We start from the raw sequence: 23327 nt of genomic DNA, 5'->3' as shown, positions 1-23327 counted from the left end.
CATGCCCAAGACCAAGGCTGCTCATGTGTGAGGGGGAGAAGACCCGCCCTGAACCTCACCCCCCTAAGGACCCAGAGAGCAGCTGATTATAGGCTTCTGGAAACAGGAGCCTTCTCTCTGGCATGTGCTCACTGCCTACAATTTTTCCACGGCCCCTCGCCTCCTATAGGATGAAGAGCAGACTGTCTGCAGGTGCACAAGACCCCCAGTTGTCTGGCCCCAGCCCATGCCTCCACCTTCACCCCCCCCCACCTACATACAGGACTATGTCAAGGCTAGCTATTTATTGAGAGCTATGTGGTAGGCTTGTACTAAGCACTTTAAATACAGTGTTTTATTTAACACTAACAACACTGAAACAAGGATTATTATTCCCACTTTATAGACGAGGAAATCGAGACTCAGTAAGGCCAACTTAAACTTCCTCAAGGTCACGTGAACAATGAATAGTGGGTTTCAACCCAGTTCACCAGCCTCCGAACTCAGACTCCATCGATACCACCGTAGACACGTGCCCATGGCACACACACCCTTGGAGGGGTCCTGCCATCTTTTGTCCCTGCCTGCAGAAGAAGCCGAGCTCAGGGGTGGAGGCGGTGATCATCGTCACGTTTGCTCCTTCCCCAGGTGCCTTGGCCCCGGCTGCCCTCGAAGTCATCAGGATGTGGTCCCTACCGGCCGCCCTCTCCCTGCTCCTGCTGCTGCTGCTGCTGCAGGCCCCCCCTTGCAGACTGCAGTCGCCGAGCCCCGCGAAGCTGCGGCTGGTGGGTCCAGGGAGCAGGCCAGAGGAGGGCCGCCTGGAGGTGCTCCACCAGGGCCAGTGGGGTACCGTGTGTGATGATGACTTCGCTCTCCAGGAGGCCACCGTGGCCTGCCGCCAGCTGGGCTTTGAAACAGCCCTGACCTGGGCCCACAGTGCCAAGTATGGTCAAGGGGAGGGTGAGTGCCCGGTGCTACCCAGCAGGATGACGAGGAGATGATGGTCGGTTGCCCTCCGAGGCTGGGCTCACTGAGGCTTCTGCAGACTCCTGCCCACACTTTAATACCCAGCTCCGGTGGCCTGCCCTGTGAGGCATTCCCTGAGCACCCCAGCTGCCAGTGCCCCTGCTCTGACCCTCCCATTCTCGCCTGTAGTGAGGCCGCCACCCTCCCCGCCGCCACCCTAGTCCACTCTTACAGGGTGCCTGGCACACGGCAGGTGCTCAGCAAATGTCGCTGAGTGGATGAATGGACGGAGGGATAGGTGGACAGGTAGATCTGATTGCTAGACCTACCTGGCATTTTCCAAAAACAGATTCTACCTCCTCTTGGCAGTAGGTAGGGTTATAGATACCAAGATCCCAGGAGAACCGACTGCTCTCCCCCACCCCTACTTTCTACACAGGCTCTGGAAGAAGACAGTTGATACCTGTGGGGTCCTAGGAAGGAGGCACAGTCCACAAGTGCCTCTCTGTCCCTAAGCATCCCCCTTCCCCTGCCCTCAGGACCCATCTGGCTGGACAATGTGCGCTGTATGGGCACAGAGAGCTCCCTGGACCAGTGCAGGTCCAATGGCTGGGGTGTCAGTGACTGCAGCCACTCAGAGGACATCGGGGTGGTGTGCCACCCCCAGCGCCACCGCGGCTATCTTTCTGAGAGAGTCTCCAATGCCCTTGGGCCCCAGGTAAGGAGGCTGTTCAGGCCTTGGCCTGAGCTAAGGGTTGAGTCATGGGACATAGAGCCTCCTGGGTGATGAACCTGGAGGAAGAAGGAAGAGAAAGGGAGCAGCAGACTGGGCTGAGAGACGTCCCCTGGGACCCCACCTCCTGTTGGTGGCCCGGAGCAGGTGCATGGACAGAGGCCCCGCCTGTAGCAGGCCAGGTGGGGACCCGGGGGGGGTCCAGGCTGGTGTTACTGGGGATTGCTGAAGCTGCTCCCCATAGGGGAGGCAGGAGGGGGTGCGGGGCTGTCTTACCCCCAAGGCCGGCCACAGTTGCTGCCTCTTCCCAGCACAAACAACCTCGAGCTACAAACGGCCCAAGCAAACAATAGAAGCAGGCGGGGCAGGTGCTGGCCCTTACCCTCCACTGCTGGGAAGCCCTAGCCTGCGGACAGCGGAACCTGGCCCATGGATGCAGCAGACCAGGGTGCGGTCGGTGGCCCTCATGGTCTAAGTCACCCCGGACCTGGGGTCCTCTGGGCCAATGATCCTGCTGGTAGTCTCAAGCAGCGGGTCTGTGTCCATCTTCCGCTCTCCCCAGGTGGTACAAAGAAGGTCCCTCTGCATCCCGCGGAAGTCTCCCAAACTCCAAAGGCCCCGAGCCTGATCCCAAGGAGGGCACAGATCTGCCTGGTCCTCTCTTGAGTTGAGGGGAGGAGCGCAGACAGACCAAGGTTCTGCCTCGTGCTCACTGTGTGGCCTTGGCAAATACACTCTTATCTGGGCCTCTGTTTTCTGACCTGTCCAGGGAGGGCCAGGGTTGGGGGGTGATCTTTAAGTGTTCTGAGCCCTTGCTTGCCCATATGAAGGTCTGCAGCGGGCTCAGCAGGGGCAGGAAGCCTGGGGCCCTTGGTAACCTTATGCGCCCTGCAGGGCCGGCAGCTGGAGGAGGTGCGGCTCAAACCCATCCTTGCCAGTGCCAAGCGGCACAGCCTGGTGACCGAGGGGGCGGTGGAGGTGAAGTACGAGGGCCACTGGCGGCAGGTGTGTGACCAGGACTGGACCAGGAACAACAGCAAGGTGGTGTGTGGCATGCTGGGCTTCCCCAGCGAGGCACCTGTCAAAAGCCTCTACTACAGGTAAGGAGAACCGGTGGGTAGAGGGGCGTGGGGGGCGTGGGATTGTGGGGAGCTGGCCGAGTGTGTGCATGCCTGTGCGAGCTATACACATGTGTTCCTGTGTGTGTGCATGTGCATGTGTGTGTATGTGCCTTTGTAAGGCAAGGGCCTTACAGAGTCCAGGGAGATGGGCAGGGTGGTGTCTGCAGGAGGACACTCCCTGGGTGTGTGACGGGGAGGGAAAACAGGCCCCACGGATTTCCCGAGCTGCAGGGCTCTCAGAATAATGAGGACTGAGGATGAACTTGGAGACCCTGGGAAGTACCTAGAAATGGTCAGAAAAGAAAAACAGCCCTTGCTAGTCATATGGAAAGCTGAAAACCACTGAATGCAAACCCGTGTGCCTGGTTAAAGAAGTGGACTTGACTGAAGATGCTTCTGGCAGGACCTGCCAGGACAGACCACCTGAGCCCTGGTCTCAGCTCTGCCAGTAACACGCCATGGCCATCGGCAGGGCCTCCAGGCCTCGATCAGCCAGTCGGCAGGGAATTTCCTCTGCTCTGATCTGAGCCAGGCTTTGACTGCTGCGCAAGTGAGCAAGGCGGGGGGCGGGGCAGCACTTGGGAGACGAGACATAAAAACACTTTGTCCAAAACGTGACCGAACTGTCGCAAGATTGCATCAGCCTCTAAATGACACCAGCTCTGTGCCAGTGAAAACTCTGTGTGTTTCTCATCAAGGGAGACACCCACCACACTCCGTCTGTGTGGCCTCCCCTTGCCTACCCCAAGTCAGTTGAGCGGCTCTTAGATGGGTCTGCTCCCTGGGACCAGCCACGTGGCTCCGTCCCTGGCGACGACTGGGATGTGGGCCCCTGACTCCCCATTGTCTGGTAATTGCACCTCTGGGCCCGGCTGGCTCACCCACCACCCCCGAGGAGGGCAGCCCTGATTATAGCCTCTGGGTGGGCAGCCCCTACCAGAAAGCCTTCAACTTGCACCTGCCCCCAGAGGACGTTTACGCTGGGTCGCATTTCTCAGGACACTCCCTGTAGGCTCCCGTCCATCTGCATGAGGAGAGGGCGAGCTGGGGGCTGCCCACTCAGGAGCAGTCAAGTGCTGAAGAGACCCCAGTTTGGGACTAGTTGAGGAGGTACCTTGCTGGGCCCCGCTGTTCTCCCTGTGACATGGAGATCACCGGCATCTGTGATGGGACCACGCTAACAGGGCTGCTGTGCGGCTTGGCGCTAAAATAATGCGGGCGAATTTCCGGACGGAATCCCCGTGCAAACTCAAGGACAGTCATGAGAAGCCGGGGCACACTGGGTATTCAGCACTCCCTCCATCCCCCCGACTTGTCTTCTCCCACCTAGGAGAGTCTGGAATTTGAAGATGAAGGACCCCAAATCTAGGTGAGGAGCCACGTCCCGAGGGGAGGGTGCCGAGGGGTATGGCACAAAGGGGCAGGGCACGTCCCTTTCCTCCCCAGTGCCTCAGCCTCCCTGACCCCCGAGCTCCCTCAACCCCTCCCCACCTTCAGGCTCCCTTGTCTTCCAGGTTGAAGAGCCTGACACAGAAGAATTCCTTCTGGATCCACCGGGTCAACTGCCTGGGGACAGAGCCCCACCTGGCCAACTGCCAGGTGCAGGTGGCCCCAGCTCAGGGCAAGCTGCAGCCGGCCTGCCCGGGCGGCATGCACGCTGTGGTCAGCTGTGTGGCGGGGCACAAGGAGTCCCGGGCAGAGGTGGGTCCCACCGCGTGGCAGCAGGAGTGGGTGAGAGGGACAGGCAGGGAGGGACACTCCGGGACAGGCAGGAGCGGAAGGACCAATCGCCCCCATCAAGGAGAACTTGGTGCAGACTGGGAGGAGGAGAGCGAAGCCTAGCATGGTAGAAATGTGGGATTTATTTAAAAGGAACCGTTTATAACCCGCCCATAAATGGAAAGCTGACATCACGGGCCAGGAATAGCAGGTAACCATAAAGACACTAATTACATCGTAGCTAACAGGGTTGAGGCCAAAGCTAGTGAACCTGAGCCTGGCCCTCTGTTAGAAAAAGCAACAAGCAAGTGCTGGTGAGGTGTCGCGGACGTGGCCTCCTGGCAGTGGGATAGCGTCCGCCGTGAAACAGGAAGGACTGGAGAAGGGTTAACACGGAAGTCACTGCCCCACCGTGTGAGTCAGCTTCATTCATACCACGTCCCTGCGCAGCTTGAAATCATCTCACGGATCCCGTTGGGAACACTGATCTAGTTTAACCCCAAGGATAAGGAAGGAGCCAGGGCTGGACGACAGGAAGGGACCCCCCCCACCGCCCGATGAGTGCAGGTAGAGGGTTGTGAAGTCCAAGAACCCTAGCTCCTAAGGCCCCCTTTTTACCACTGTGGCCCCTGCGGTGGTTCTTTGTCATGAGGGAAGGGCGCTTATGAAGAACGGCTTACTGGTGGGTTCGAGGCAGTAGCTCTGAACCACCAGAGGTGGGACTGGAACCCTGGTCATCAGCTCGCCTACGGGAAGGGGCCTGGCCCAGGCTCCCCACAGCAGCTCCGCCATGCCCGCTGCTGCCTCCTCTGCCTGCCCTGAAGCCGGTTTTCTCCCAGCAGGAGCTGAAGGTGCGCCTCCGCTCGGGGGCCCAGGTGGGAGAGGGCCGTGTTGAGGTGCTCATGAACCACCAGTGGGGGACGGTCTGCGACCACGGATGGAACCTCATCTCTGCCAGCATCGTGTGCCGTCAGCTTGGCTTTGGCTCGGCTCGGGAGGCCCTTTTTGGGGCCCAGCTGGGGCAGGGTAAGCAAGGAGGCCTGGGGTGGGGGGTAGGAGGCCGTGGATGGGCCACTGTTCCGTCCCTTGGTGGCCCTGGTGGTGAGGCCCAGGACAGAAAGTTCTCTCCGACTATGGGGGGTAAGCCACGGGAGTAGGGTTCTAGAGGCGGAGCTTTACATGGCACCTCCCCCTCTCCTCACTAGGCTTGGGACCCATCCACCTGAGCGAGGTGCGCTGCAGGGGTTCTGAGCGGACCCTCAGTGACTGCCCCTCACTGGAGGGGTCCCAGAATGGCTGTAAACATGAGAATGACGCTGCCGTCAGGTGCAACATCCCTGACATGGGCTTCAAGAATCAGGTGAGCTCAGCTTCTGGCGTAGCCTCCATCGGGGGGGTTGGAAAGCACGGAGAGCACCCCAGGACACCACATGGAGCCCGTGGAGAGGGGGGTTCTCAGAGCTAGCCTGGAAAGCCTCTCCTCTAAGCCTCCCCCGCCTGGCCCATGTGTCCTCAAGGCCAGGGTCTGGCCTTCAGAGATGTCCCATGGCAATGGGGGCCCTTCACGCGGATGCGTGTTCCCACAATAGGTGCCCTGTGAGGAAGGGGTCTAGGGCAGAGGACCCCAGTGCTGTCGGTGCTGGGGAGTGTCACTGCGAGGCTGCATGGAATGGCCAGAGTTCAGGTGTCATGTGTCATGCGGACAGTGGACAAGTCACTCCTGTCTCTGAGCGTGGCTCTGTCTTCTGTCAGTTGGGGTTAATTGTCTCCTGGGGTTATTGTGAATGCAATAAGAGATACGAAATCCTTTTGCTCCTGGCAAGTCTTCGCTAATGATAGGGGCAGGCACCTTGAGTCCGACTGCTCTAGAGGGCAGGGACGCAGGGACTCTCTATCTAAGTATCTCAAGTGACAGAGAGAGAGATAAAGCCAGAGAAGGGGAGAGCCAGCCGGACCCGGCTCCAGGCTTGTAGTCCTGAGCCCTCCGCCCGGAGGCCGCCGTGCTCCTCACACCCCTCTGACCACTGCAGGTGCGCCTGGCCGGCGGGCGCAACCCCCAGGAGGGTGTGGTGGAAGTGCAGGTAGAGGTGAACGGAGTCCGGCGCTGGGGGGCCGTGTGCAGTGACCACTGGGGGCTCACCGAAGCCATGGTGGCCTGCCGACAGCTCGGCCTGGGTTTTGCCAACCACGCAATCAAGGTAGGTCTCTGTCTTGCTTCCAAACTTCCTCTGTTAAAAGTACTAACAACTCATTCATGCATTCATTGATTAGTTACTGAGTGAAACCGGGGGCCGATGCCATGCTGGGGGCTGGGGACAGTGTGGTGAACAAGACACAGTTCCTGTCTCAGGAACAGTCAGCGAAGTGGGTAAGGCGGTCATTAACAAAACATTCACGCAACAGGCCCATACTTCCGTCTCTAGGGAAGAGGAGTTGAGGCTCAGCAGACCAGGTGGGGAGGGGATAAATAGCCCACATGGGGGAAGCTTGACCCCACTGGGAAGATCGGGGACTGGGGCCGGAGTGGGGCTGTCAAGGGTGTGATGTGTGAGGGAGGGAGGAAGAGGCTGGCAAACGTTCAAAGTCTGCAATGCACATGTCTCAAACATTTCTTCTGTGCTGTTCAGCACACTGCTGGGGCAGCGAGAACGCTGACACTCACTGCAGCAGGCCCGCTGAGAGACGATGCTGGTGCGGCCCAGACTAGTGGCAGTCCTGGGGGAGTTGCGGGTAGATTCGAGAGGGATCCGGGAAAGAAAACCACAAGGCCATGGAGTGGCTGGGTTGGCACAACGTCCTCTACTGGGCCCACACTGGCCGTTGGGGGAATGCCGGGCACCCTGCCCCTAGGAAATGGGACCTGTTCATGAGCACCGCCACCCCCCACCACCCAGCTATGGGAAGCAAAGCTGAGTGGACAGCAAGGGAACGGGACCGTCCTCTTCAACAGCTGAGGGCTGCCCTGTGGGTGAGGGTGGGGCAAGGCCAGTGGCGAGGAATCTCCCTGCCTAGGTCCAGGGGAGAAACTTCTGCTGCCGGAGGGGTGCAAAGCAGCAGGAACTGTCGCCACACTGGAGACTTTCAAGCTGGGGCCGGGCACAACCAGGTGGTGGCGGTCCAACGGGGTTCCAGCATCAGACGGGTGTCGGAGGGGATGACTCCAAAGCATCCCCCCTGACCGGGCGCTGCCGGCTCTTTTCTCAGGACACCTGGTACTGGCAGGGGACGCCAGGGGCCACCAACGTGGTGATGAGCGGCGTGCGCTGCTCGGGCACAGAGCTGGCCCTGCAGCAGTGTCAGAGACATGGGCCGGTGCTCTGCTCCCACGGCTCAGGGCGCTCCTCGGCCGGGGTCTCCTGCACAGACAGTGAGTAGCACCCACGGCGCCACTGCTCCCCGGCGCCACTGCTCCCCGCCGCCCCAGCCTGGCCAGCCCACACCGCCCCTTCTCGGGGAGGGCCTGGAAGGGTGGGGGGTGGAAGGAGGGCTGGACTTGGAGCAGCGGCCCTGCCCTTTACCAGCTGTGGGTGCCCAAGTCACCCATCCCCTGGGGACCCAGTCCTGCCCGCCTTGCTCACAGGGTTATGGTGAGGATTAAAGCAGAGGATAGGTGAACACACAAGGACGCACAGTCATGTTTTTCACTTTCTGTGTCGTGACCGAAAGTTGAAAGAAAAAAAACAAACAGGTGAGAAAACAAGAGAATGTGTTAGACTTAGTAAGGGCAGCCTTTTCTGCTGGGAACCCTATACACACGCACTAGGCTACAACCGCGTGTCCTCATCCTGAGCTGTGGATTCCCCGGCAGGCTACAGGACAGGACAGTTCCGAGGCAGGGGTCCACCCCATGCATCCGGATGCTCGGGGCGGCCGCATCGGTCTGACACCTGCCGACCAGGTCGATGCCGATATACTGTATCTGGTCCCGAGGCTGCAGCTGGCACTGCACCAAGTGGCCACTTGACCTTCTCCCCAGCCAGGCTTGCACGCCAAGACGTCCTTGATCTTTGTCAGCGAGCCTGAGCGCTCTTCTCCGTCCCACGCACCTTAGAAAATACCGGGTCCTCACGACACACCCTCACCAGCAGGGAGCTGTGTGGCACCAGCCTGTGCCTTCCCAGCACACTGGGGGTCTGCTCCCCGGCCTGGGACCCCTGTACCCTTCCCTCAGAGCAGCAGCTCTCAGCCTGAAGGCTTCTGACATTTTGCCATGGGCGAGCACGGACAGGCAACCTGCCCACTGTGTGACCATCCCTATATCTCCTCTGTGATCTTTCTCATTCCTTTTCTTCTTTGCCCTCTCTCCTTCTCCGTCTCTCTGGAAGCTCTCCTTCTTTCCCTCAGGAACTCAAGGGTTTGCCGTGAGCATAGCCTGGGAATAAGCACAGGACCTTCGGGAACATTTGGTGATGGTCCAAGCCCCCTCTGGCCGCCCAGCCCAGCACCCGCTACCACCCACAGTGCCCGCCTGCCGAAACTAACCAGCAGTCCCATCTCACTGTCCTCAGCACATAGACTCTCACCCGGCTGATGCCTCTCCCCAGATCTGAACTGTCACCCTGCTCTTGCAAGGCAAAGTCCTGAGAACAGGCAACTTTTCTCCCCTAATGCGACATGGTAACAGCAGCAGAGCTCCACTGGCATGGGGGCAAGGACACATGGGGCTCCAAGGTGGGTGAGAGCCCCAGTGGCAGGAAGGGAACAGGCATTTCTGGCACGATGGACGCTTATGCACAGAGAAGCACTGGGAATGTCATCAGGGAAGAATGCACAAGACAGGCTGGTGTGAGTACTCAGGAGAGCAGTCAGGTTAGAACAGGGACCCTGCGGGAGACACGGGCCTGAAACTGCAGCAGGGTGGACCGAATGGCAGAGCCCAGGAGCAGGCTCACAGATGATCTCTTCCGACTCTTCCTGCCAGCCCTCTCCCCTCCGCGCCCCTCCCTTGAAGGAACTGAGACCCAAAGAGAGTGACTGAGCTGGGGAAGCCAAGCTGGGCAGCAGGGCTCAGGAGGGGCTGTGTGAGCTAGACCACAAAGAGGCACTTGGAAGGCTGAGAAGCATTTTACAAAGGAAATACCAGCTTACATCGAGGGTATGCTTACCCGACAGTGACCTGAGCACGTTACGGGTACTGGCGCTACTGGCATTATTACGATCCCCACCTTAGGGATGGGGAAAGTGAGAGCCAGAAGCTTAAGCAAGTCACAGAGCTAGTGAGAGGTGTGGCCAGAAACAAAGCAAGACTTGAACGCCGGCAGCCGACTCCAAAGCTGTCATGCCTAACCAGGGCACGGGAGCACTTGAACCCACCTTTCCTGACTCCTGTCCTGGGGAGAGCCCTGCCCTGCTGGTAGCTCCCCCAGAGAGCCCCTCTGCCCGAGAGCAACACGGCTGCCTCCCTTCCTTTGCCCTGTGGCCGCAGGCGCTCCAGACCTGGTGATGAACGCCCAGCTCGTGCAGGAGACCGCCTACCTAGAGGACCGGCCGCTCAGCCAGCTGTACTGCGCGCACGAAGAGAACTGCCTCTCCCGGTCTGCCGACCACATGGACTGGCCCTATGGCTACCGGCGCCTCCTGCGCTTCTCCTCCCAGATCTACAACCTAGGCCGGGCCGACTTCCGTCCCAAGACAGGACGCCACAGCTGGATTTGGCACCAGTGCCACAGGTCAGTGCTCACTCACGCCATGGCTCTCGAGGGACAAACAGCCAAGTCCAAGAATCAAACCAGTGTGGTCTTCCCCTGACCCCGGGCGCTCTCCTGGGAGGGGCGCGCACTCTGAGAGCCTTCCTTCCTCAACGCCTCACTGGCTTTGCCTCTAGGAGCCGGTAGGGAACTGCAGGGGCACTGACTGGCCCTGCCCCGGATGAACAGCCCTGAACGGTGCTCATGGGGTGCACCCCCCCAGCAACGGCAGGTGGAGCACTCCTTGCCAGCAGAGCTGGTCTTTGTTAGAATGATGTGGACAATTAATTTCTCTGTGGTGGACCTTAGGCCTTGTCTTTAAAAGCCACATAAAGTGAAAACTCCTAGAAACCTGGAAACCCAAGAGAGACAACCCGGGATGCTGGCTCTGCAGAAAAAGCTTGCTGGCTTCTGCAGCAGCAGAGCAAGGCCGCCCAGAGACAAGTGGGAACGCAGGGACTGAAAGGAGACAATGGGCTCTCTTTCCTATCAGGAGTCTCCAGCCCAGACAGGAAAGACAAGGCCTGTGACAAAGGCAGAATGGGAAAGTGGTAGTTTCTGCCTTCAGGACGCAGCATGGGGGGGGGAAGCGGAGTGGAGCGGGCAGCAGTGTTGGGACTTGGCCTTGCTGAGATAATGAGCACCTTCCCCTGTAGCAGGAACAGAGCTGTCATCAGGCCTGGATTGGAAACAATGGTAGCAATTTGGTCGCAGGCTCCCAGGGAGCAGAGTAAGCACCCCTCCTTGGCAGATGGGCCAGAGGCTCATTCCTGGAGGTGCCCCTCCCTCCTGCTTCCGATTGGGCCTCCTGGAGGCTCGCAGGGCTGTGCTCTCCCCTCCTCCCCTGGGTCCACACCGGGTGAGGGCAGCTGTGCCTGGCTGCCGGGCAGGGGGTGCCAGAAGGTAGACCATGGTCCCACGGATCCTGGCTTGGTGAGGGAGAAGGGCGCTGCCCTGACGATACCGTTCCTCTCTGGATAGTGATGGGGCCCAGCGCCTTGGTCTGGCCTGCCGACTGCTCCAGGCTGACAGCGCTTCCCCTCCCGCAGGCACTACCACAGCATCGAGGTCTTCACCCACTATGACCTCCTCACTCTCAACGGCTCCAAGGTGGCTGAGGGGCACAAGGCCAGCTTCTGCCTGGAGGACACACACTGCCCCCCAGGTAGGCGGATCCCCGGCCTCGCAGCCTCCTGGTGTTCTCTTCCTCAGCCCCGCCCCGGTGAGGCTCCTTTCCGCCCTCAGCCAAGACCCCCTCAGGCACCTGGAGACTCTGGTCTGGCAACAGTCAGCACTCAAGGCATTCCAGAAAGATCGGTGTCTTATCTCCTGACATCTTAGGTAGATGGTCCCTGCTGCTGCTGCATTGCCAGCACGCTTCATACCACCTGTAAAGGCTTCATACTCTCGGTATGAGATGCAGGCTTGTTTCACTTTGACTAAGTTCTCTGAGGACACGGGTTGTCTAATTCCTGTTTGCAGTCCCACAGTTCCTAGCCTTTCAGAATGGCATGGCAAACGCTCGCTCTTCAGACGGTCAGAAGGATGTAGGGCTGGAACCTTCCACCCATAATTCCTAGGCCAACAGGAGTTCCCACTAGAGCATCCAGAGAAATCCTATCACACATGGGGTTTGCTACTGTGCTGCATTCATGGTTAGTAGGAATTCAGGCTCTGATTCCCAGGCAGGTTATCTAACAGAACCGCAGGTCCCTTGTCTGATTCCACTGAGGGAGATGACCGGTGTGAGGATTCCGTGTGTAGGGCCTGCCTTGCAGGGTCCCAAGCCCCTCTCCCCTGCCTCAGTAACCATTGGCGCCCTTCCACACAGGACTGCAGAAGCGCTATGCGTGTGCCAACTTTGGGGAGCAGGGAGTGACTGTCGGCTGCTGGGACACCTACCGGCATGACATCGATTGCCAGTGGGTGGATATCACAGATGTGGGCCCTGGGAATTACATCTTCCAGGTAAGGGGGCTTGGGGATCCCCCATAGGAACTCCATTTCCTGCAGATATTCCAAGTCTCCCTGCAGTCCCATGAGGGAAGAGTTTCACAAATAGGGTCTCCAACAGGTCTTACACTTGAACACCGAAGAAGGATCCCGAGGACCTGGGTTTGAGTCTTGAGTCAGTGGACAACGTAGCATAGGAACGTTGACGCCTGCCCTCTGGGTGCCTGGAAGGACTAGTGAAGTGAAGGGCGTAAACACCCTTTCCAAGACTGCGTGCAATGTAAACGATCACAGCCACTATCGTCACCGGCCTTCTCTTGTACCCTTGTCTCTCTACAGGTGGTTGTGAACCCCCAGTTCGAGGTGGCGGAGTCTGATTTCTCGAACAACATGATGCGGTGCCACTGCAAGTATGATGGGCACCGGGTGTGGCTGCACAACTGCCACACAGGTAACCACGAGCCCTCGTGGGGCCAACCGCCTATGGGCTCGGGAAGCTGGGAGCCCCTGCCCGCACCCTCCATGGGGCTGGAAGGTGGATGTGGAAGGCTAGGGGTAGAACAGAGATGAACATCCCTTGACATCTTCATAGGTCCGTTTCTAGACCCAACTGGTGACACCAGCAGCCTCACCCAGTCACAACTGACTTCTATATCCCTCTTTGTCCTTAAGGCTGTTTGGATTATAAACTCAGTCTCCCATCTGTCCTGGAGTCTTTTCTGTTACTTCAAGCCAAGTCTGGATTTCTCTTTCCCAGTCCCGTTATTGTTCGCCCTCCCTTTCGTATGGTCTTTCTTAGTCGTGCCCGTCCTAAGTTGACTGCCTCACAGGCAGAAGGGGAGGTCCGCCAGCTCTGTGTTGCTGTCTCCAGCTGGGATCACGGAGCACAAGAAGGTGGCCGCAGAGAACAGGGCTCAGGACACTTAGAGGATTGGTCGTATTGGACAATGGAAGAAGCAGATTCAGTAGGGGACAGAGTACGGAAATGGTTGCCCTACTTGTCTAGGAAGGTAGCAGTCCCTCCTCTAGCTCAAGTTACGAAATGCCTGAACTTGCTATGGGGAGTGTGCGTTCACACCCATGCTTAGCACATAGGGCGGGACGGGACTGGTTTATTCAATCAACAAACACTGAAGACCTACTTTTGTGTTGAATACTGTGCCAGGCACTAGGAAAATAAATAGGAGTAAAATGTGGAGCTCAGTGTCAAACAGGGTAGGCAGGCATGCCAAAGGATAACCCCAATACTCCTGATTATTCCAAACCCGTAAGAACTAATGCTGAGCAGGCCCAGAGAGAAAGCAACAACTTGGGGGCTAGCAAGGTCTCCCGGAGGAAATGATGCTTGAACCGGGTTTCAAAGGAGAGACCCAAGTCCGGGAAGAAGGGAAGACTAGAGAGGCACAGGATTTGGCCCCCGAAGGCTTCATTGGGTTCCAAATCCAAGTCCACCACCTTCTAGTTGTAAATTGAGGAACATCTCAACCTCAAAGAAGTTTTCTTTTTTAAAATGGGGGAACCATGTACTTCAAACCCACTGAAGTGCTTTGCAAGGGGGGTTATGATAGGTCTTGCTAAGAGAATGACTCTCCTGTGGGTTCGGGAACCACTGAACAATTTTAGTCAAGGGGGGTGCAAAAAGATCAGATTTATGTTTTCAGAAAGGTCACTCTAGCAATGGATGCAAGACCGTAAGAGGAGAAAGAGGAAATAGTCCAAAGATTCAAAATTGTGTAACTGAGTAGGTTTTGCTGCCACAAACTGAGACAGGAACATCAGAGTTACCAGGGACTGGAACTAAGGCTGCACACTGGAGAGAGCCTCTCGAATGCTAGTGGTGGGCTGCAAGGGATCCAGGGCGGCGAGGGAGGAAAGAAAAACAGTGCACTTTTGAGCACCGTCGGGGTCCTTGCACAAAACAGAGGACATACCAGGTGATAATACAGTTATTTAATGAAAGGACTGGTGTGAAGAGGTGTGAATAGGACTAAGGAAATGAGGGTTGTGGAGGCATCTGAGGATAAGCCAGAGTGGGAAATTGTTAATGCCTTTCAGCTTGAAGGGGCACAGGGTGTCCTAGAGGCAGGTTAAAGTTCAAGCTTGGAGGGAGAACCTGACCGGAGCAGGAGGCAAGGGAGGCCACCACCACAGGAACAGGGAAGAAATACACCAATGTCTCCCTCCTTCTATCCACTAATCTTCTGCTGTTGCTTCTCATTGACCTAAATCAACCAGAAACAGAGGCTGAGGAAGCCAGAGGGAAGCTATCTAGAGCACAGAGAAAACAAATAAGGGTAGAGAATGAATCTGGGGATGGTGGGTAGGCAGAGTATCAGCATAACCCTTTCTACTCAATAGCCTGTTCTTCCTGATGTGCTTGAAACTACACAGCAGGGTCTGTTTCTACAAAATGTTTATGCCTATGACTGACCTGATGTAAAGGGTGAGTGGGGCAGAATGTAACTCTGTGTGTGTGTGTGTGTGTGTGTGTGTGTGAGAGAGAGAGAGAGAGAGAGAGAGAGAGAGAGAGAGAGAGGAGAGAAATTGTCAGGAAGGGGATAAGAGCTTGGGAAGGTTGGCTTCTTACCTGTTCTCCTTTGGTCCACAGGAGATTCCTACCGAGCTAATTCAGAGCTCTCCCTGGAGCAGGAGCGTCTCAGGAACAACTTCATCTGAAGCCATGACTGCACACTTCCGGCTGCTGCCCACACACCAGATACCTCAGCTTACTGGAGCCATGCCCTTCGCAGAGCCCTAACTCAGAGGGAAAGGGGTCAGTGCCAAGGGGCACCAAGAACTGCTCAGGAAGCCTTTTGATGGCAAGGTCACCAAACCAAAATGGTACTGTTCCCTCAGGAGGACTCTGGGCCTGTCCCCTAAGGGCCTTTGGTCTATGGTCTATGGCCTCCAGGCTTTGTTGAGCTGAGCTCGTCTTCCACAAGGAGACCCAGTCCTTACTGGATCTTGCCCCAGAGTTCCTGATTCAGGAGCAATTAGAGATGGACTATGGCTCAGTCCCCCATTTGAATAGTGCTTTGCAAATGTCTTGGAAGAGTAGGGGACAAAAGGATAAAAATACACGGAAGATAGGATTAACTCTGCTAAAAGCTCAAAGTCACAACTGGCAGAGATGCTGATGAATCCAGGCCCTCATTTGGTCTGTGCTCGTTTAGAACTCACCTGTTATTCCTAAGTATCCACTCTAGTGCCTTTACCTTTATCCTACCACACATATGGGTGTTTCTGTGCTTCTGGAAGCATAGGCCTCAGGCATCCCCTTATCTCCTGATGAGCCAATACCACCAGTTACTGAGTGCTTGAGAAGGGGCAGGATTTGCAGAGCTGGCCAGATGAGGCCTTCCTACAGAACAGCAAGAGAAGGCCAAGCAGAAAGATTGCTGCGGTGGTATGGACTCCAGCCCCTGCCATGGCCTCTGCCATGGAAAAAAATATATATATGCCATTCCCCTGGCAGGCAATCCAGTCTCCCTCAAGATCACTGTACGTCTCAGGACTGGCCTAAATTTCAGGTCTCAACTAAGCTTCTGGAGTGAACTTCGCATGGAATAAATTAGATACACATAAGAGATGATTTTTACAGGTCTGATGCTCTAATCCCAATAAAGGCTGCTCACTAGGGACAGCTACAATGACAAGACTGGCTCTTTGCAGTTCCCAGCACACGAAGTCTAACTTCTTCCACTCTTGCTGAGCTGGGGACTAGGATGTGTGGGGGACACACTACTCACAACAGTACTACTACATTTCTCCGATATTAGCCTATCATCTGCTTCCCAATTCTCTCCCCAGGCTCAGCACTGAAACATGGGTCAGAAAGGTCAAGGGACGAAAGGAAGGAGGCAAGAAGGAAAAGTCCAAGGATTGTAAACTTTTATAACCCAGGCTGCAAAACCAAAGTGAACGGTAGCAGATGGGCAGATTTACAATAGTACTCTCCTCCCCACATCATGAGCGCCGTCCCCTCCTCAGGGAGTAACAAAGGACACGATCTGTAGCTATCCTCTATGAATACAAAGACGTACTTTCTTCCTTCTTCTCTTCTACCTTCTCTCTCCTCCACTCCTTCATCTCCTTCATTAGGCAAAGGGAGCATTATATCTTGGCATGGCAGTTTAGGTAAACAAGGGAAGGACTGATTTCCTGTTGGATCCAGCAAACATCACCCAAACAGTAACAACATTATACTCGCACATGCAGCTAATGGTGTGTGAAAGAATGTGCAGCCCGTGGGGGAGTGTGTGGCGACTGATGACTATATTCAGGCAGGGAGGTGACCCACCGCTTCTTCCTGGATCCAGTTTCCAAGAGAGCCAGGAAAAGCAGGCCAGGCAGCCAGCCACTGGCTCTGGTCTCAGTCTTGCTGCCCACATCACACGTTCGATAGATGCAGCCAGTTCCAATTCTTGGAAAAAGCTATACAAGGGCTGTGCTGTTATACCACCGAGTTGAAAGGGTTAGAGGACATAGGAAGACTGCTGGCTGGCATGACTTGTAACTAGATGAGGAATGTTAACAGAATGAATACCAACCACCAAATTCCAGACAGAACCAAAAATGTCGTAAGATTTTCACTTCAGCATTCTTTAGTCTCACAGAGGCTGAAGGGCTGGGAACCTCAGCTTACTAATTAGAAGCCCAATTTATTTCTATTCCACTAAAACCTTCATTCTACGGGGAGCATATCAGAACTCAAGGGGAATATACCTTTTTATTACAAATTCCAGGTGACACTGGGATTTAGTCATTTTACACGAAGCAACAAAAACACCTTGCAGAATGCATTCACCGTATTCTGGAACATATAACAGAGGAGCCAGAGGCACCTACAGGGTGCTCTCTAGTCAGCTCTGCTTGTGAAGGCATGGGTTAGATGGGACCAACGATCTGGTTCCCATCTGGACAAGCTCAGTGTAGTCCTTGCTGGGCCAGGGAAGCTCCTCCTACGTCCACCCACTATACATCAATCCCAACGACTGGAAAAATAGAACTAAAAAGCACATTTTCTACTAATGGTGGAACCAACACTCCATAGCTTTCAGTATTAGCTAAAAACAAATCCCTTTTCTGGACCTAATTATAAGGATAAATCTGAAAGTTTGAGGTAGCTGGAAAAAAAAGCATATTCTACTAGCCACCTAGTATACAGAATCCGAATGAGAACAGTACCTTATGGAGTTATGAGTAATACAAGAAAACTGGGTAATGAACATGTGGCTCTATGTTACCATTAACGAGGCCCTTAAAAGCCAGAATGCTATCAGAAAGGGGGAGCACCTCAAAGACAAGTGATAGGAACAATCATCTTTTTTACTCCCCCAAGTCACTCTTAGCCTTGAAGAATCAAAACAGAGCAAAGGTATACCTCAGAAATAAACCATTCAATATGGAGAATTTGCTGCCTTTCCAATGCAGCCATATCATTCAAACAGACCTGCCTGTCTTAGAGAAGGCTGCTGCGTGAAGACCGAGAACACAAGTCCTGTAGCTGCCTGCCGGAGAGAGGGGCCTTGGTCTAGGCAGTACTAGGACGAGGGTCAAGAGAAGGACTTTTTTCAATGCCCCAAACTTGAAAAGGAAGCACTGAGTATGAACAAGGGACACTTCCGGAACTGACCAAGAATGAGAAAACAATGCTGAGGAAGAACTGCAAGAGGGCTCCAAGTCCAGAGAGCAGCAGGGATCGCTGGGTCAGGGCTAAGAACCAAGGCCAGCATCCTTTGAGGAACATTTGAACAGAGCCCCCACTCCACCATGTTCTAGGCAATGCTAATACTCCACCATTGTCATGGGCATGAAATCATACACATACGAGATTCTTACCCTCAGTGAAAGCACAGATGGGACATTATTTCTTGCTACCTCAGCCTCTTAAGCCCTAGCGCTGCCATTTCTTCAGCATAGAACTTCTTTCCAAAAGCCATGAGAATGCAGGTAGAATATGAATAAAGCCGAAATTGGTGGCTCAGACTCGTCAGTGTCCTTTAGGAAATTTCTCACTGCCCAGAGGTGTTTGTTTTATTCTGGCAACTCTTCATTGTAACGGATGGTTTGGGGTCGCTTGCCAAGCGCCTCTGGCACAGGCTGGGAAGACGATACCAAGAACTTGCCGAGTGCCAGATGCCTTCTGCAGAATGTCAGGCATGACAGAAACAGGAGGAAGCCAGAGACCAGGGTGGGGGTGTAAAGGGAAGGCAAGAAGGGGAGGGGGGCTACTGCATACCAATCCCAAGAGACGCATGTTTGCAGTATACTCTGGGGCGGAGAGAGGAGCAGCGGACTACTCGGTGCGGCTCAATACAGCCAGCGGACCCACTGAACCCGTGCACAGCACCACAGGGATGGATGCGAGGAGAGCTGTTCTCCAAGTTTTTTGTGGGAATGACAACATTGACAAAGAGAGTGATGTGTGTCATCAAATGAGCTTTAATGTCTCCCTCTCACAGCATGATAGTATTGTTTCAACTGAAACTAGCACAAGGCTTCCACAGCTGACTTCCTGTGAGGACGGAGGCTGGCAGGCCCCTGGCTGCTGGAGCAGCCCCAGGCCTCAGCTCGGTCCAAACACCCACATCTGCCGCAGCTCACCCGCTCTGGAGTTCTGGAAGTGACAGTGTCGATTCTGTGAGAACCAAGTACTTCAGACACTGTTCCACCTCGGTACTAACTGCTCCCTCCACCAGCCCTCAGCTCTGTGAGGTCCGAGGGAGCACGCCGCCTTTGCAAGGCCAAAATCTCTCATCATCGCAGGTTTGAATCCTCTGTTTTGTAACTTCTTCAGACATCTTAGATGCGTGAGCCAGGCTAACAATGGGACCTGCCCCACCCAGAGCATTCTTGGAAGTCCTATCCAAGCCCGCACAAGTGAGCTTCCTGCCCATTGGCTCCCTTCTATGCCCAACACAGGAGGGTAGTTCCACAGAACTGCAGTTAGAAGTGAAGACGGACAGGAGCTCACCTGCTTTCTGTATCCAGTCAGTGCTTGTCTTGATGGCTTTCTCTCTTTCTTCCATTAACAAGCACTTCTGCATGTACACACAACTCTAGAAGGATCCTCCTATCCGAAGACTATGGAAATATTTTCTGAATTCACAGAACTATCCCCTTTGTTGAGTGATGTTCAAACCGCAGACTGGTCTCTGCCTTCCCAGATATCTTCCCGTTGCTTGGCTTCCAGTCGTTTTCTCTCTGGAAGTAAGGACAGTGTTAGAAGTAGGAGTACCCTTCATACCACCAGGTACTTCCCTTTAATCCAAATTATAAGCAAACTTTAATCATGAGAAAAGGATTTCCTGGTCTCCTTGTACCTGATTCCAAGAGTTATTATTTTTAACTTTCCAAGTGTTTTATAAGTGGAAATAATGTGACTAGTACTAAGAATGAAGAGAAAGATCTGGAGCGAATAGAAATAAAAAAGTCTGTGGAGTGGGGCGCCTGGGTGGTTCAGCAGGCTGTGTTCAACTCCTAATCTCAGCCCAGGTCTTGATCTCAGGGTTGTGAGTTGAACCCACTTACTGGGTTCCACAATCCAGTTTTGCTGATAATGTATTTATTTTAATTCTACTTCTCAACTGTGTTAGTGGTTACACATAATTGCCTGTTATTCCCACTTCACTGATCTTTAAAAATATTCAATAGGGATAGAGAATATGTTTCAATAATCTTCTGCCTTCTTGCTCAAATGGAAATGGTAGCCACTTGGCTTTAGTTATATCTCCCTATTACAGTCTCAGAGAAAAAATATTTCAGAGGCAAATCAAATTTCAGTATTTTCAGAGCACTTTCAGGAGTCAAAAATCTTCTGGTGGGGTGCCTGGTTGACTCAGTGGGTTGAAGCCTCTGCCTTCGGCTCAGGTCATGATCCCAGGGTCCTGGGATTGAGCCCGCATCGGGCTCTCTGCTCAGCAGGGAGCCTGTTTCTCCTCCTTCTCTCTCTGCCTGCTTGTGATCTCTGTCAAATAAATAAACAAAAATCTTTAAAAAAAAAAATCTTCTGGAATGCACAATTCCCACCTGGAAAAATGACCACATATAATCAAGAGAAACAAAGAAATATTTCTAAAACCAAAACAAAAACACAAATCTAGGCAATCCATCTTCAATTTGTAACAGAGAAGCTTAGTTTCCATATAATACTTTTACCAAAACCTGAGACAATAAAGACTATACATGATCTGGTGACGCAAGCACTATGTGAAGTACCACCATACGAGCTCTAATTTCATGGCTAGTCATTCATCACCTTTACGATGAAATGTACATGATAAGCCTAAGTGCTTCCTCTCAAGGACTATTATTTCAGATAGTGCCTGTAAAAGATTTTGAAAGTCATGACCCAGGAGAATTATTAGAGAAATCAAGGTGAGTTTAGAGTTAACACCTGCTATGTTGACATACCTTTCCAAATCAGGATAATCCCTTACAAAAGTCCTTTACTAAATATCTGACTGTACTTTAAGGGCAAAGAACTTGGTCAGGAAGTTGACTGGCACTTGGAAATGTGAGAAAGAGAAATTCACTGCTATTTGGGCACCACCTTGTGGCATTATCTGAATATAGCAGCAAAGTTCTAACTTAAGAGACAAAAAAACCCGGGGGAAGGTACGGTGGGGGGTGGTCGGCAATTCAAAACTGAAGGCTAATTAATTCAATGCCTTGTGACTTGGCTTTAAGACAGGCTTGAACTGGGATTGGGATTCTCCAGGGAGACAGCAGTAAGGAAAACTGGCTTGTCTAAAGGTAAAAGCAATGTTGGATGAAGGGCGCCTGGGTGGCTCAGTCGGTTAAGTGTCTGACTTCAGTTCAGGTCATGACCCCGGGGTCCTGGAATGTAGCCCCTAATCACAATCAGGATCCCTGCTCAGAGGGGAGTCTGCTACTCCCTCTTTTTCTGCCCCACCACCTCAGCTTGCGCTCTGTCTCTAGCTTTCTCTCTCTAATAAATAAAATCTTAAAAAAAAAAAAAAAAAAAAGCAGCAGCAATGTCAGATGAAAGCCATCAAAAACTGGTCCTGGATTCCTAGAAAAAGTGAAGAAACCAGGAAAGTGAAATACTAGAACTCAAATTTTTAAATAATAAGCTTATAAATTTAAATCAGAAAGGCTATCTGGGAAGTTCTAAGAAAAGAGAGTAGAAGAATATAACTGCCCATAAACCACAAGTCCAAAATCAAAGCAGTTCTGAAAACAAAAAAAAAATTTTTAAAGTTTAGGGCCAAAGCTCACTTGGTGATAAAATACACTGGAAAAATAAGAGGCTGCTTATAGTCTTACACATGTCATTTTATGGAACAGTCATACACTTTGTGGCAGAAATATTAATGTTAGTGTATTTGACTTTGGTGTTAGGTTATGTTGGATAACCATATTATCTTTCTAAAATTAGAAAAGTTTAGAATACTGAAACATTTTCTACCCTAATGCTTTCTAATAAAAGATTATAGATCTCTACTGCCAAATACATGTAAATATAAGGGACAACTCCGGTGGTCAGCCATACCAGAAACCATTGAAGGCTGGGGCACGAACTGAGAAGCACAAGGAAACGGTAGCAATGTGAGGCACACATGCCGAAATTCAGAACACGAGTGGACGAGGGATTTTTAAAGAAGAAATGTAGGTTTAGAGAGGCTAAGTGACTTGCCTAAGGTTACATAACCAGTGAAAAATTAAAGCTGGAACATGGGTCCTTAATTCTTCAACCAGCATACTTTCCAGTTCCTGACATCTGAAAATATGTAAAAAAGGGAAAAATGAAAAAAAAAAATGTAGTCAGAAAGATAAGGAAGCATGTCATCCCTTTATTAAAAAGAGAAAGGAAAGCAGATAATAGCTGACAGACTGCATGAAAAAAGCTCCTGTTAACTTTACCTCCAACAATTAAAAAAGGTAAACTAAGTAAAGAGAAAGCGCAAGCGCAGCCATAAGGACAAGGAGCTAATGGAAGAAGAAAAGAATCTGTATGAAATGATTAACCTACAGCGCACGGGGAGCGGGCCCTGCAGACTGTCATTGCCCAGTATGAGAAACCAGCTGGCGGCAATGATTCTATTAAATGAGGTGACTGAATCACCACCTATCACTGAGGGAAGAAAAGGGCCTGAAGATGGAAAAAAAGGGCCAATTTGGTGTCATTTCAAAAGAAAATAAAGAAAAGGGATGTAAATTAACACTTCCAAAATCTACTTCTACACCTAAGAAAATAATGGAGAAAAAAATCACAAAATTCCCAGGCAGCTGCCTACAGAGTAATAATCAACATGAAGGCTGGAAGTACAAGTCTGGTCAAACTCATCTAATTGCCTTCTTTTATGGATTGACAGAGCTGATAGATTAAGGAGAAGTAATTTAAGTAACCTCTTAATTTTAGCAAGGTTTTAGATTTTAGGCTTACCAAGTATTTATATAATCACTAATATCCTGGGAAATAAATAGTCTGGATCACAGAAGTGTTAAGGGGGCATTTAACAGTGGAGAGCGGAATGTTCACCAATGTATTATTAAGTGTCAACACAAAGAACTAGGTGCTACTTATTTAGCAATAGTTGGTAAACTGGTCAGTTAATCCTAGGGTTAACATTTTCATCTCTGATTAGGTCAGGGATATATGTTTACTAAATAGAAGGCAAAGGCAAAAATATGAGTAAATGCTGCATCTCAGAGTAGATGATCACATAAAGATGAAAAGAGAAACGTGGTTAGAAATGAAGGGAATTTCACGTTAGGGAAGAAAAGACACAAAGAAAATGCCACACGACCCAGATTATGAGTCAGCAATGCAGCAGAGCCCTTGAAGGCAGATAATAGAATGCCTAACCAGGATTTCAAAAGGTAGCAGTTGTGATTAAATTTTTTTTATTACAGTTGACTAAGTATTCTATAGGGATGGTTTTACTTTTATATTCTTAGTGATTTAATTAAGCATACTAGGGGATCAAATCATTGTTTACTTACTCTGCCTTTTAGGCCTGTGACCCAAAACATGCCTTTTAGAACCAGCCAATTAACCATTTAGCCCCAAGAGTAAAATGGAAATAAGTTATGAAATAAAATTTTGGCAGGCTCTGAAAATCAGAAAGTACCTTATTCTGAGAAGCAATGATATCTTTTATCTCCAATTTTAGGCGGGAATCAAGTGTTTTAATAAATGAA

At 52.5% G+C, this 23327-nt stretch overlaps 2 protein-coding genes across 4 annotated transcripts in view; one reads left to right on the top strand and one right to left on the bottom strand.

Moving 5' to 3' along the window:
- Window positions 1-621: 621 nt before the first annotated feature.
- On the top strand, window positions 622-14834 carry LOC111145120 (lysyl oxidase like 4). 3 transcript variants are annotated; one of them, XM_022499778.1, is made up of 14 exons: window positions 622-939; window positions 1485-1663; window positions 2573-2778; window positions 4130-4168; window positions 4314-4500; window positions 5361-5544; window positions 5724-5878; window positions 6549-6716; window positions 7723-7885; window positions 9944-10187; window positions 11255-11370; window positions 12037-12173; window positions 12498-12609; window positions 14767-14834. In XM_022499778.1, the coding sequence occupies exons 1-14, from the start codon at window positions 663-665 to the stop codon at window positions 14832-14834; spliced, it is 2235 nt and encodes a 744-aa protein (XP_022355486.1). In that variant the 5' UTR covers window positions 622-662. The 3 variants fall into 3 exon arrangements, with proteins under 3 accessions (XP_022355486.1, XP_022355487.1, XP_022355485.1); XM_022499779.1 differs by having other exon boundaries at window positions 5358-5544; XM_022499777.1 differs by having other exon boundaries at window positions 4314-4530; window positions 5358-5544.
- A 3756-nt stretch (window positions 14835-18590) lies between these two features.
- LOC111145340 (R3H domain and coiled-coil containing 1 like) overlaps window positions 18591-23327 on the bottom strand; it is a 35435-nt gene continuing 30698 nt past the window's right edge. Inside the window, exon 6 of the mRNA XM_022500186.1 lies at window positions 18591-19364. Coding sequence (XP_022355894.1) covers window positions 19297-19364 — 68 coding nt within the window. The 3' untranslated portion in view covers window positions 18591-19296. The remainder of the gene's footprint in view (window positions 19365-23327) is intronic.

Source organism: Enhydra lutris, unplaced genomic scaffold (genome assembly GCF_002288905.1).
Source record: "Enhydra lutris kenyoni isolate GAN:26980312 unplaced genomic scaffold, ASM228890v2 scaffoldscaffold12, whole genome shotgun sequence".
In the NCBI taxonomy this organism is placed as follows: domain Eukaryota; kingdom Metazoa; phylum Chordata; class Mammalia; order Carnivora; family Mustelidae; genus Enhydra; species Enhydra lutris.
This window is presented reverse-complemented; position numbering and strand designations above follow the sequence as displayed.